Source organism: Mercenaria mercenaria, chromosome 3 (genome assembly GCF_021730395.1).
Source record: "Mercenaria mercenaria strain notata chromosome 3, MADL_Memer_1, whole genome shotgun sequence".
Classification (NCBI taxonomy): Eukaryota; Metazoa; Mollusca; class Bivalvia; order Venerida; family Veneridae; genus Mercenaria; species Mercenaria mercenaria.
In genome coordinates this window covers 36,195,415-36,209,585 of record NC_069363.1, presented here as the reverse complement: position 1 = coordinate 36,209,585, position 14,171 = coordinate 36,195,415, and the positions used below count along the sequence as shown (strand labels likewise).

Sequence of the window (14,171 nt, the reverse complement as noted above, 5' to 3'; positions counted from 1 at the left end):
GGGCCATAATTCAGTCAAAATCCTTGATGGAGTTATGTACATTTGCCTATAACTGGTCATGGTGATGGTAAACAAGTGTTGAAAGTTTCAAAGCTTTATCTCAAAAGACTTTGCCAAAATATGAACTGGTACGAAAAACTTAACCAAGATTTCTAAGTTTTGATGGAGTTATGTGCTCTTGCCTATAACTGGACATGGTGATGGTAAACAAGTGTTGAAAGTTTCAAAGCTTTATCTCAAAAGACTTTGTCAAAAAATGGACTGGTACGAAAAACTTAACCAAGATTTCTGGTGGTGAGTAGGATAGCTCTACTTATTCTTCGAATAGTCGAGCTTAAAATGAAATTGACTTACTGGGTAACATATTTATCAATCATTTATAGGTTGGATCATTTGTTTGGTCACACCTCACAAACTTGATGGAGAGCTCAGATCCCAGCAACAGGTATGTTCAAGAGTTGCTAACAGACGCAGAATTTGATCAGAAGTTTGATCTGGACAAAATGAAGTTTTCTAGGAATTACGAGGGCTCTTTCTACTTGGAGAAATACAACACAGGAGCCAAGGTAAGTACTTATACATAATAAGATGATCCACATCACATCAAAAGGGACTTTTTTTTTCTTGGATTTTTAAAATTTGACTTGAAAGAAGTGATCTTTGAAGCCTTTAACATAATTATATTCATGAAGATAATATAATTATGTTACAATACAAAATCAAAACACTGAAAATAAATTGGAAGTTGGAAGTAGTAGTTCAGTGGGAAAGAATCAGCAACCTGGTCATAGGGTTGTGGTTTCAAGTCCTGAGAACATCTTGAGTGATTAATTGTGGTTGGCTTAAGATTAAGTCTATGAATAAATATTAAGGTGTCTCTTAGTGTTGATGTAATGTTTTAGGCATTACTTTCATTATTGTATGTATTATATAATTATTCATGTTTTTGTTGTTGTTTTTTTAATCATGTTTCGAAGCTTGTTATAATATAATTCATAAATGTTTTTAACTGAGTTGTTCTTTTCATGTACTGTCAAATTATTTACTACCGTATGCATGAAACTTTGTTGTTTTGGCCAAATGGCTTTTTCATGGCTATATATATTGATGGATTTCATATTTTAAGGATGAAATAAAATTTACTTGTTCATTACGGTCATGAAATCTATATCAAAATAACCCCCTGTGATAATTAATGATTTCACAGTATATTAGCAAAAATTGAAAGCTTCAGAAATGTTTTCCTACCTGCAGTACATCAAGTGAGGTAATTAAGTGTAAACTGAATAAATGTGCTGTAACATTATAATGAATTATGTTTCAGATTGACAGTAACCTGATCTGGTCAAGCCGATCATTTGTTCCAAGATCGGCAAACCTGAACCTGACCATGAACTTGTTTGGTGAATCCATGAACCTGTTTGAGATTGGAGGCCGTGTAGAAGGGCTAGAATCCCTCATGGAGTCTTACTTTGGACCTGTTGGTTATTACAATGATGAGACAAAAGGTAGCAATGAAATTCCTGATGCCGACCCAACATCAGCAGGACTCAGTAAAAGAAAACTGAATGACATAAGAAGCAAGGTTTGTTTGTTAACCCTTATTATACTGCACACAATTGATTCTGCCTTTGCCACCAGTGTAGATCATGATCAGACTCATGACCTGCACTGTTTGCCATTCAGTCAGTATATTTTTGATAATCCCCCCTTTTAACAGTTAATGGTATTGTCCTAATTGAAAGATGGACAAGGTCATTGTAGAAATTTAGCAGGGAAAGGGTTAAGAAACTTCAGTAAGGTTTTCAGTTTACAAAAATAGGAGTATCAATAGTATTGAATTGTATGAAATGAAATTTGTGATAAATCATGACTTACATGAAGTTAAAAAATTGAATTACAGTCAAAACTGTCTTAAGACCCTAGTACCAAGAATACCAGTGGTATTTGAAATGAGGCTTCAAGTAATGTTACCAGTATCTGTGTCTTTGGTAGTCATAATTAATAATATTTCAGGCCAAGAAAACAGTGGATGAGTTAAGAGGTGCTATGTACATGAGAATGTTTGGCAGTGAAGTGTCCTACACAATGTTTGGTGCGAATAATGGAAACAGTGATGACAAATTTGCTGGGTCTCTGTTGTTTGATTTCCTGCAAAAATTGCGCAATAATGAAAAGCAGGAATTGTCATTGACAAGAAATGTCATGCTGTTGGACAGTACATACACTTTACCAACAATTGTTGGTTTGCCTCTTAGACTGGCAGTTAATGGGTCAGCGACGGTAGCCCTCAATGTTGGAGGTCAGGTTAACTTGAAGAATCCTAGGCAGAGTGTTGTTATTGAAGGAAACTTTGAACCAAGGTATGTATATATATACATATATATATTTATATAACTGCCTTTTTTTTTAAAAGTGCCATATAAGGCTTTTATTTTAAAAACAGGTAAAGCAGATGTCCAAATTGATTTTATGCATAATTAAATGGTTAGATGATAAGCACTACTTTCAAATATTGCTGTGTGAAAAACAACAGTGTTTTTTGTTGAATCCATGTAAAATATATATTTTTTTATTTTACCATATGATCATTTTTGTTTTGTGACCAAAACATTGTTTCAACTATATGATGAAATAACTATTTGACTTGCAGTGGCTCAGTTGAGATTGACTCAGTGATGAGTGTGGATGCTGTAGTTACAAGAGGTGGCCTCAAGATGGTTTCCACATTGTATACTAGCACTGGAGCTCAGGGAAAGATTGAAGTCACTGGGGGAAACATTTTTGACTTCACATTTGACATCACCAGAGACAAGAGTGAAATAATTGATGTAAAGTAAGATCAGCTTTCAATCCTAGGAAATATTTTTAAAGTTACACACCTCCAAAATTATGTTAAATTTGTTTAAATTTAGAAAAAGCATTTGTTTACTTAGAAATTGCAGTTGGAGAAGAAATGAAGTCAGTGTTCATTTTTGAGGTACAATTTATCTATATAACAACAACATACAAATTGCATGTAAAAATACCTCCTGAAACTGTTAGTGCCGTGTTTGAAATTAAATATGAAATAGATGGCATATAGCTGTACTCTGTATCATTTTTTCAGAATAGCTACTTAAACAATGCTGCTTTATCATTTTTTGTCTGTAATATAAATTAATACATGTCTTAAAATTTGTCTCCAAAATTTTGATTTTCATTTGAAAGCGTTTTCCTATAAGCTAAATTAAGAAGGCTTTAGTCGTAAGATATATTTCTGATGTCATATTCACTATTGTTGTACTATGATAACAAAGTAATTGTAAATATGTGTTAAAATTAAGCACTTTGTAAATGTGTGTTGAAATTAAGTGCATCCCATTTTAGGAAGAATTATTTAAAGAAACTTTTCCCTTTAAAACCAATTTCTGAAAAGTGTTAAGTGAAGTTCATTGGGAATGTTGCCAACAGATATAAACTTAAATGTTTTAAAGATATTTTGAATATTACATCATTTGAAAAATAAAATGAGCCGTGCCATGAGAAAACCAACATAGTGGGTTTGCGACCAGCATGGATCCAGACCAGTCTGCGCATCCACGCAGTCTGGTCAGGATCCATGCTGTTCGCTTTCAAAGCCTATTACAATTAGAGAAACTGTTAGTGAACAGCATGGATCCTGACCAGACTGCGCGGATGCGCAGGCTGGTCTGGATCCATGCTGGTCACAAAGCCACTATGTTGGTTTTCTCATGGCACGGCTCAAATGGTAAATTCAGGATGATGTGAAAAGTAATCTTACATTTTTACCACAAGGTATTTATTCCAGGGTTATAATTCTAAGTTTTGAGACCAGTCTCAAATCTCCAGAATCTGATTGGTTGTTTCTGGATACAATTTGAAAGTGACCAATCACAAGACTGCATTCTGAGACTGGTCTCCAAACTCAGTTTTATAACCTAGAACCCTGATATGACCTGCAACAACTCTTTTTCCATTACAGGACATCATTTTTCTTTGTGTACAATGATTACGAGAAAGAGCAGAACATGATAAAGGACGGCCAGGAGGAAAAATCAGCATGTACAGGAGACAGGCTGACAAGAGTTGCTGGTTAGTATTATAATTTTAGACATGGTTTACCTAAGAGATACTACTGCAAATGAAAAAAATGCAAACTGAAAATAAAAAGATGACTTATAGAGTTTTTATATAGTGTAGTTTGGTAAATATTTCATGGCCTTTCTTTTTTTTTTGGCCATACAGGTCTTGTAGTTGATAAAATGAGACAGAAGTTCTCCTTATATTGCCCCACATTATCATTTAGTTTAGTATCAGATAAGCAGAACTTTTAAGCCTTGTTATCATGTATTTCAGGTGTCCAGTTCTGTGCCAGCTATTCAGCCCCCAATGCAAGTTCTAAACCAGATGCTCCTTACTTCCCCTTTACCGGACCAGTCAGCTTCAGTGTAGCAATGAGCAAACAAGACCTACCTAATGGATATAAACTGGAGGTCAAGACCATCAAGGTAGGTTCTTGTTTTGCAAAGCCTTTATTGAGATGTGTTTACTCCCATCCTCACACTCAGTGCCATGTTGGTTTTATTACAGATTTTGCAAAATTTGAGAACAAAATTAAAATTATCATGCAGTTTTAATAATAAAATCCGTAAGCACTCATTCATTTCAAAGTTGTTTTGTACGCTTAACGCAGATTACTTTTAACTCAAATTACTGTTTACTCAAACTACTGTTAAGTTTGATATGATAAAATCGTCAAATAACCCCTACCTGTTGTATTTCCAGTGGTGATAAATAAGGCTTCAGGTAAAAGCGATATAAATTACAAAAAGTCATCCTTTAAAACATTTTTCAATCATTAAAAGTCAAAAGCTGACACAGAGATTCAAATGAAGCAACCTATTTCCTAAGGCTGAATGACGTAACAGAGTATGTGAGCCACGCCATGAGAAAACCAACATAGTGCATTTGCCACCAGCATGGATCCAAACCAGCCTGCGCATCCGCGCGTCTGGTCAGGATCCATGCTGTTCGCTTTCAAAGCTTATTGCAATTAGAGAAACCGTTAGCGAAAAGCATGGATCCTGACCAGACTGCGTGGATGCGCAAATGCACTATGTTGGTTTTTTCATGGTGAGGCTCATGTAATGAAATGCAGCTGCAGTTTGTCATATGTTTACCAGTTTTACTAGCAGTTTGTGATTTTTAAAATTTGCTTGTACATGTAATAATTTTTGTTGTACTTTTATTTCAGAATATGAATGAAATTTAAAAAAAAAATAGACATTTAGTAGATCTCCTTTGAATCATCTCATTTTGATTTACTTTGTTTCTAGACACCGATTCAGACATTATTCCGATTTCTGTCTGACACACCTGGTTCCAAAAATGATCGAGCAATAGGCCTCGATGTAGATGTGAAACATTCTGACAAGACTCTGGATATAATCCTTGTATCACCATGGAAAAAAGCAACAGTTAAAGGTTTGTTACACATTTGCCCTAAAACCAAGACTATCTAATTTACAGCAGAATTCTGCCGTTTTTAATGTGTTAGCAGTTAAACCAGCTAATGCACTGATTATTAGAAATAACTAACTACAATAAATAGCTTTTGTGGAGCCATTTTATAAGGTGCTTGCGGTGCCATCTTCTGTTGTACAGATTGCCAGGAGTAACTTACTTTTGTAAAGTAAAAGTTTAAAAGGAGTTAGATACTCTGCACCACCAGAACTGATCTTTTTAAATATAATCTAGTTGTTAAGCTGTCCAGTTGATAATTGCTTGTCATCTGTACTTCTTGTATTAATGTAAATGTACAAGAATACAGATTTGTATTAATTTATTTGTCATCTCTACCACATACAGTGATAAAATATTTGTGTTTAACCAGTGAATGTTTTAACCAGTGGAGCCTGGACAACATTTTATGTAATTCATACCTTCAGTTATATATGCATTATATATTAAATAGATATTGCAATTATATTAAAAATTGCAGATCTGATTTATTTATATTTTAATGTGGTTATGAAATCTTAAATCATTAAATCTTCAGGTGAGCTTATCGACACTGCAACTGTGAAAGGGCTTCTAGGTAATATTGACATTGATGAAGGGCAACGTATCTACAACCTTGATGCTAAAATTCTGATTGACCGGACCAAGGATCGCGTAACCTATACACCACAAATTAGCCTCGATATTAGTGACTGGAAAAAGGTTTCACTGACAGGTGGAATAAACTACAAGCTAAAGACATCATTTGATGCTGACCTTCTCATTACTGGAGCACAAGATGCACCTATAGTGATACAGTGTAAGTGCTCAATCATTTTAAATGTTACATCCATCATGCATTCATGGGGGGCATGATTGTATGTTTTACAAACAGCTTTAGTTTTATAAAAAGTTAAACATGCTTTTGTCACTTCATACTATTGATTTCACTTTTCTAATTCATTCATACTTCTTTAAATATGCATCACAAAATAAACCCACAAACCTAGCGACCCTTTTGCCCCTTATATTTATGAAGAAGTTCCAGACTTTAAGCACAGAGTATGTACAGGTTATAGATAGCTTTATATAGGGATTGTGCTACTTCAAAGGCAAATTTTCCTGCCACTTTGTTACAAAATGACTAGTGATGATTTTATAACCACCTTGAGTGCTTTCAGTGCTTTGATTTTTCTGTCATTCAGGTTCAGAAAATGCAAAAAAAAGCACTAGATTTTACAGAAGAAAAAATGACTAATGATATAGGATCTATTTCCAAGCAATATACCCATGCACTAAATAAATGGAAATAATACATAGTGAAGGGCTGCAAAGTGTATAAAAAAATTTAGGGACTGTGAGCTATATAAAGATTGTTTATAAATACAATGAACCCTTTCCACTGATTTTCTGTATTTATTAATGTTTAGAATTTAATGTGTATATGTTAAAGCAGAGATACTAAGAAATGTGTTAATTAAATTTTTTTTTTTAAATAACATCCGAAAAAATTTCTAGGTGAAACACATTCTCCTGGTTAATGGTGAAATTTATTATTAGTTAACAGAAAGTTTAATTGAGTTGATTTGTCTTAATTTGATGACAATTTACAGAGACAAAGCTGATTGTTTTAGCTCTTCATGTCTTAAAAAACAATTGATATAGTGAATTTACTATATACTTTACATCCTTTTGCTTTAGCCTCCATTTTAAACACTGACACCGTGGTTGGAATGAAGGGCAAATTCAATTACGAGAAGGGTGAAGGTTACGTGTTTGAAGCCATTTCAAAAAGAAAAATTGAAAGGAAGAGACTGCGGTCCCGTTACACTTATGAGCCGAGGGTATACCTCCGAACACCCGATGAAGAAATTTTAGAGTTTAATGGAAGTGCCATTCTCATAACAGGAAAGTCTTTCAAAGCAACAGGATCTCTCGAGAAATTAACCAAAATACCATTTAAATTCAATGGTAAGAGTGTAACAATCATGTTTTCTTGCCTTGCTCAAACAAGACTACCAGTCCAGAGATGGCAGGTTTTATTTCTTGGCAAGTTTTTTGTTTTCCATGATGATTGGCCAAGAGGCAATATGTCTGAATTCATTTGTTCCCTTCCATAAAGCTAAGGTTTAAGTTTCATGTAGAAGGCAAAGAATAATGGTTTGACGGACTAACAGCCAAAATATAACTAAAATTCTCTCGAAAAACAGTTTATTACCTTATTGTCAATTTACATAGGTTATCAGAGGACAAAAATTCTACTTGTCTGCTTGTATTGATAAGCAAAAATGGCCAGAGGACAAGTGGATTTTTCTGTTAGGTCATCCTGCAGAACAAGTACATTTTCTTTCTGGTAGAAATCAGGAATGCAATGCATGTACCAATTAATCAGACCATACTGGCTGAAAAAAACATGCAACAATGCCGTAATGTCAAAGTTTATTGTCTGTTTATTACCGAGTCTGTGTGTATCATGCATCTAAAATGAAACCGGGAGTGAATGTATATGCTGGTGCTCATGTGTTGCTATGAAGCATTCGACTTAAAACAGACTCGCATTGGTTTCATCTCAGTTAAATTCAGTATTCAATACACTGTACATGTGTAAGTGTTGTCTGGCAAAAAAATGTTGGACACCCAAAATTGCAGGACTAGTGAACTCTGTTGTAGGACAAGTAACAATTGTAAGTCAGTAGATGACTTGTCTCTGAAAAAAAAATTTGTTTCCTGTTTATGCTTTTAAAATAAACTTGTATTGTTGCATCATGGATAGGATTTTACGGTGTTTTCAGCAGTGCTAGATAACGCTGTCTTACATCCTGGGTGTAAGATTACTCTCATGCTTGACATGACATATAAAAATTATACATTTATATATTATATTTGTGCAATTGTTTATAATTATTGTCACTGTGAAGCATTTACGTGATTCAACACTATGGTAAAAAATGTTCTCTTTCAGTTGATCTATCTAATACTGAGCATACCAAGAAGAAAAGGATGAAGAGCATGGGACGAGTAACAGTGACAGGGCCAAGATTGTCCAATAAACTCATGATTATGCATGACAACAGAGGTGGCAAGAACATTTTCACGAAATATCGATGGGACTACAGTTTCGGCAAACAGTGGAGAGATACAATCATGGGAAACAACAGGGTCAAGATAAATACAGCCAAAAATAAGAAAAATGTGAAAATTACTAGGTAAATAATTTCAATTTGTGAAAATTACTAGGTAAATAATTTCAATTTGTGTACTGTAAATTCTTTATTTGATTTCTCAGCATAGAATCTCTTTGTTTAGTAATAACAGCTATTTCTTTCTTTATGAATTGATGGATATAATATCTTAAAGATAAAAAGCAAGATGTTTGTTTGATGGTTTTTAACTTAATGTATTGATGCAGCAAGAAAACCTGTGAAAATGATTATGGCGATTTAACAGTGACTTTATTAGCTGTTTGTAAATGCTAAAAGAGAGAAAAATAATTTTGCCTGGAGTGTGTGAACATGTCGCTTTGATTTTGATGTTTGCTTACTGTTTGTCTTTGAAAACATATATATTTGCAAAAATGCTATTCTTGTGGTAGTAAATGTTTAACAAGCAGCCATATATGGTGAGTACTATTCCACAGGAACCAGTTCTGATTTCAGTTATAGTGAATTTTAACCTTGTGAAAGTATTTTGTTTTACAGCAGAAGATAATTCTGCAATAAGCCATCTAGAGAAATTCCTAGGATAAAGACTTTTAAAGTTCAAATAGTAAAAAGGACACATGTTACTGTGTTTCAAATCAACATTTAACAATGAATGGCAAATTGACTGAGAAATAAATTGGATGCAGTTTTATATGTGAACTGTTTCCCAAACAGAGAAATAAACCCAAGTATATATATCATGTACTGAGTTATATTAAGTAATTTTCAATTACATAAAAAGGGACACAACAGGAAAAAAAATTGTCACATTTCTGCACACTCAATTTGGTCAAAAACAGTATTTTATAGGAATAAAACAAATACATATTTGAGCCGTGCCATGAGAAAACCAACACAGTGGCTTTGCGACCAGCATGGATCAAGACCAGCCTGTGCATCTGCGCCATCTGGTCAGGATCCATGCTGTTCGCTAACAGTTTCTCTAATTGCAATAGGCTTTGAAAGCGAACAGCATGGATCCTGATCAGACTGCGCGGATGCGCTAGCTGGTCTGGATCTATGCTGGTCGCAAAGCCACAATGTTGGTTTTCTCATGGCGCGGCTCATTTTATGTTACATTTCAGCTCACTTAACTCCGTCAAAAATGACAATTTGGATGCTAACCTGGTGGTGAACTATGCCACAAACAGATATAAAACAAACCTTGACCTCAATCTGAAATATGGCAAGAACTTGAAGTCAAAGACAACCAAGGAAACTGTTGACCTCTCTGTAGCTGCTAAACACAGTAATGAAAGGGTTGTTGAGTACCAGGTGGACCTTAAATTCCCTGCTAAGGTATGCTTTCTTTCTGCTCCTTAAATTTCTACTTTGCAAAGTAAGTTGTTCATCATTTAGGAGAGAAAATGGTTAAGAAATGAAGATAAAACATTCATTGTTCATCATTTACCATAGAAAATTGTTTAGAAATGAAGATGAACTTTAATTGTTCATCATTTAGCAGGGATAATGTTTAGAAATGACAGTGAAACATGCATTGTTCATCATTTAGCAGGGATAATGTTCAGAAATGACAATGAAACATTAATTGTACCCCCCGACAACAAAGTTGTAAGGGGGGGTATACTGGTTTCAGGTTGTCTGTCTGTCTGTCCGTCTGGCCGTCTGGCCGTCTGTCCGTCTGTCCGTAGACGCAATCTTGTGCGCACCATCTCTCCTTATCCCCTTGACAGAATTTAATGAAACTTCACACAAGTGATCAGTACCAACAGTAGTTGTGCATGGGGCATGTTAGGTTCTTTTAGAAAAAAAAATTGCAGAGTTATGGGACTTTGTTTTTTGTTACTATACTATATACATAGACACAATCTTGTGCGCACCATCTCTCCTCATCCCCTTGACACAATTTAATGAAACTTCACACAAGTGATCAGTACCAACAGTAGTTGTGCATGGGGCATGTTAGGTTCTTTTAGAAAAAAAATTTGCAGAGTTATGGGACTTTGTTTTTTTGTTACTATACTATATACATAGACACAATCTTGTGCGCACCATCTCTCCTCATCCCCTTGACACAATTTAATGAAACTTCACACAAGTGATCAGTAACAACAGTAGTTGTGCATGGGGCATGTTAGGTTCTTTCAGAAAAAAAATTTGCAGAGTTATGGGACTTTGTTTTTTGTTACTATACTATATACATAGACACAATCTTGTGCGCACCATCTCTCCTCATCCCCTTGACACAATTTAATGAAACTCCACACAAGTGATCAGTAACAACAGTAGTTGTGCATGGGGCATGTTAGGTTCTTTCAGCGACAAAAATTGCAGAGTTATGGGACTTTGTTTCTTGTTAACATACTATGTACATACAGTCTGCATATGCAATCTTGTGCGTGCCTAATCTACCAAACCCTTACACACAATTTAATGAAACTTCACACAAGTGATCAGTACCAACCCTAGTTGTGCATGGTGCATGTTACATTCTTTTAGATAAATATTCTGCATAGTTATGGGACTTTGTTTTTTGTTACTATACTGTATACATACAGTCCACATAATTATGCAGTCTTGTGTGCGTCAAATTGCAATGTACTGTGTCAGTGCATGCGGGGGGTACATTCATCACCTTTAGTGATAGCTCTAGTTGTTCATCATTTAGCAGGGATAATGTTTAGAAATGACAATGAAACATTAATAGTTCTTCATTTCTTGGAGTAAATGGTTTATAAGTGATGCTGAAACATTAATCATTCCATCATTTATTAGAGTAAATAGTTTAGAAATGAAAATGAAAATTAGTTATTCATCATTTAGCAGAGAAAATGGTTTAGAAATGGTGATGGCACATGTAATGTTTTACTTATACAAAAACAGTTTCTGCTGAGTAACTTGAGTTGAAGGTGACCAGTTGCAGTGAAACTTTTTGTGTAGGTAACTTGCATGGAGACAAAGTTTGGGGACATATATGATGTCACTAGGGTCAAGGTCAATGTTACCATTACTAAAATAGGAAGCAGTTAACAACTAATGGCTTTAGACAAGGACGTAATATGACAATGAAACATCTATGCTTGTTGTATCTGTACTTCAGAATGGCATGATTGGATGCAGTCAAATATGTATTCCAGAACATAACCCTTTTGTAAACAGAACATGATGGTTAGATGCAAAGTTTGAAAACCTGATTTTCGTGGAATTTCCATGTTTCTTGTACTATTTGAATCTTTTCTAATATAAGTTTTACCCATGTTAGTTTAATCACTTTAGGTTTAACTGACATAAGCTATAAATTTTACCCTAGAGCCATAAATTTGCTGATATAAGTTTACAGCCATGGTTTTACTGCGTTAAGAGTTACTAGCGTATGATTTACATATTTAATTTTACCCAAGTTAGTTTTACCGTTTTAAATTTTTACTACGATTTACAGACTGATATAATTTTACCCAGGTTGGTTTACCATTGTTAAACGTTTAATCCATGTTTCTTTAACTGGGTTAATGTTAATTGGCATAAGATTTACTTGTCTAAATTTTACCTAATAGTATGTGAAGTTTTACTGGCATAAGGTTTACTGGAGTAAATTTTACCCACATTGTTTTAACCATGTGAAGTTTTACTCATAAAATTTATTAATGTAAATTTTACCTATATTGTTTTAGCCATGCTAAGTTTGACTGGCACAAGATTTACTTGTGTAGATTTTACCCATGTTGGTTTTACTGTGTTAAGTTTTATTGACATAAAATTCACAGATGAGAGTTTTTTCTATCTTCTGCAGGATGTTGATGTGACTATCACAGGAGACAACAAGTACCAAGATAAAAGTGTACAGAGTAACATCAAGATCCAGTACCATCCTGAGAGATCTGTTGCCTTTGGTGTACATCTACACAACAGAACTGACCTGTATCCAAACTATGCTGGAGAACTCAGCATCAAACTTCCACAGGTGTGAATTTACAGAGATAACCTTAATATAAGGAACACTTTTTAGCTCACCTGTCACAAAGTGACAAGGTGAGCTTTTGTGATCGCGCAGCGTGCGTCCGTCCGTTAGTGCGTAAACTTTTGCTTGTGACCACTCTAAAGGTCACATTTTTCATGGGATCTTTATGAAAATTAATCAGAATGTTCACCTTGATGATATCTAGGTCAAGTTCGAAACTGGGTCACATGCTACCAAAAACTAGGTCAGTAGGTCTAAAAATAGAAAAGCCTTGTGACCTCTCTAGAGGCCATATATTTCATAAGATCTTCATGAAAATTGGTCAGAATGTTTACCTTGATGATATCTAGGTCAAGTTTAAAACTGGGTCACGTGGGGTCAAAAACTAGGTCAGTAGGTCTAAAAATAGAACAACCTTGTGACCTCTCTAGAGGCCATATTTTTCACGAGATCTTCATGAATATTGGTCAGAATGTTCACCTTGATGATAGCTAGGTCAAGTTCGAAACTGGATCACGTGGGGTCAAAAACTAGGTCATTGGGTCTAAAAATAGAAAACCTTGTGACCTCTATAGAGGCCATATTTCTCAATGGATCTTCATGAAAATTGGTCAGAATGTTCATCTTGATATCTAGGTCAAGTTTGAAACTGGGTCATGTGGGGTTAAAAACTAGGTCAGTAGATCTAAAAATAGAAAAACCTTGTGACCTCTCTAGAGGCCATATTTTTCATGGGATCTTCATGAATATTGGTCAGAATGTTCATCTTGATGATATCTAGGTCAAGTTCGAAACTGGGTCATGTGGGGTCAAAAACTAGGTCAGTAGGTCTAAAAGTAGAAAAACCTTGTGACCTCTTGAGGCCATATTTCTCAATGGATCTTCATGAAAATTGGTGAGAATGTTCACCATGATGATATTTAGGTCAAGTTCGAAACTGGGTCAAGTGCATTCAAAAATTAGGTCAGTAGGTCTAAAAGTAGAAAAACCTTGTGACCTCTCTAGAGGCCATATTTTTCAATGGATCTTCATGAAAATTGGTCAGAATGTTTACCTTGATGATATCTAGGTCAGGTTCGAAACTGTGTCACGTGGGGTTATAAAGTAGGCCAGTAGATCTAAAAATAGAAAAACTTGTGACCTCTCTAGAGGCCATATTTTTCATGAGATCTTCATGAATATTGATCAGAATGTTCACCTTGCTGATATCTAGGTCAGGTTTGAAACTGGGTCACGTGGGTTCAAAAACTAGGTCAGTAGGTCTAAAAATAGAAAAACCTTGTGAACTCTCTAGAGGCCATATTTCTCAATGGATCTTCATGAAAATTGATGAGAATGTTCAGCTTGGTAATATCTAGGTCAGGTTCATAACTGGGTCATGTGCGGTCAAAAACTAGGTCAGTGGGTCGAAAAATAGAAAAACCTTGTGACCTCTCTAGAGGCCATATTTTTCATGAGATCTTCATGAAAATTGGTGAGAATGTTCACCTTGATGATATCTAGGTCAAGTTTAAAAGTGGGTCACGTGTGTTCAAAAACTAGGTCATTAG

General features: G+C 34.9%; 1 protein-coding gene across 1 annotated transcript in view; it reads left to right on the top strand.

Moving 5' to 3' along the window:
• Positions 1-14,171, top strand: part of LOC123525831 (apolipophorins-like) — a 68,801-nt gene that overhangs the window by 28,242 nt on the left and 26,388 nt on the right. The window contains exons 12-23 of the mRNA XM_053538198.1: positions 384-566; positions 1,325-1,585; positions 2,017-2,363; positions 2,654-2,836; positions 3,986-4,095; positions 4,360-4,511; positions 5,340-5,487; positions 6,062-6,322; positions 7,204-7,473; positions 8,465-8,708; positions 9,788-10,001; positions 12,454-12,624. Coding sequence (XP_053394173.1) covers positions 384-566; positions 1,325-1,585; positions 2,017-2,363; positions 2,654-2,836; positions 3,986-4,095; positions 4,360-4,511; positions 5,340-5,487; positions 6,062-6,322; positions 7,204-7,473; positions 8,465-8,708; positions 9,788-10,001; positions 12,454-12,624 — 2,544 coding nt within the window. The remainder of the gene's footprint in view (positions 1-383; positions 567-1,324; positions 1,586-2,016; positions 2,364-2,653; positions 2,837-3,985; positions 4,096-4,359; positions 4,512-5,339; positions 5,488-6,061; positions 6,323-7,203; positions 7,474-8,464; positions 8,709-9,787; positions 10,002-12,453; positions 12,625-14,171) is intronic.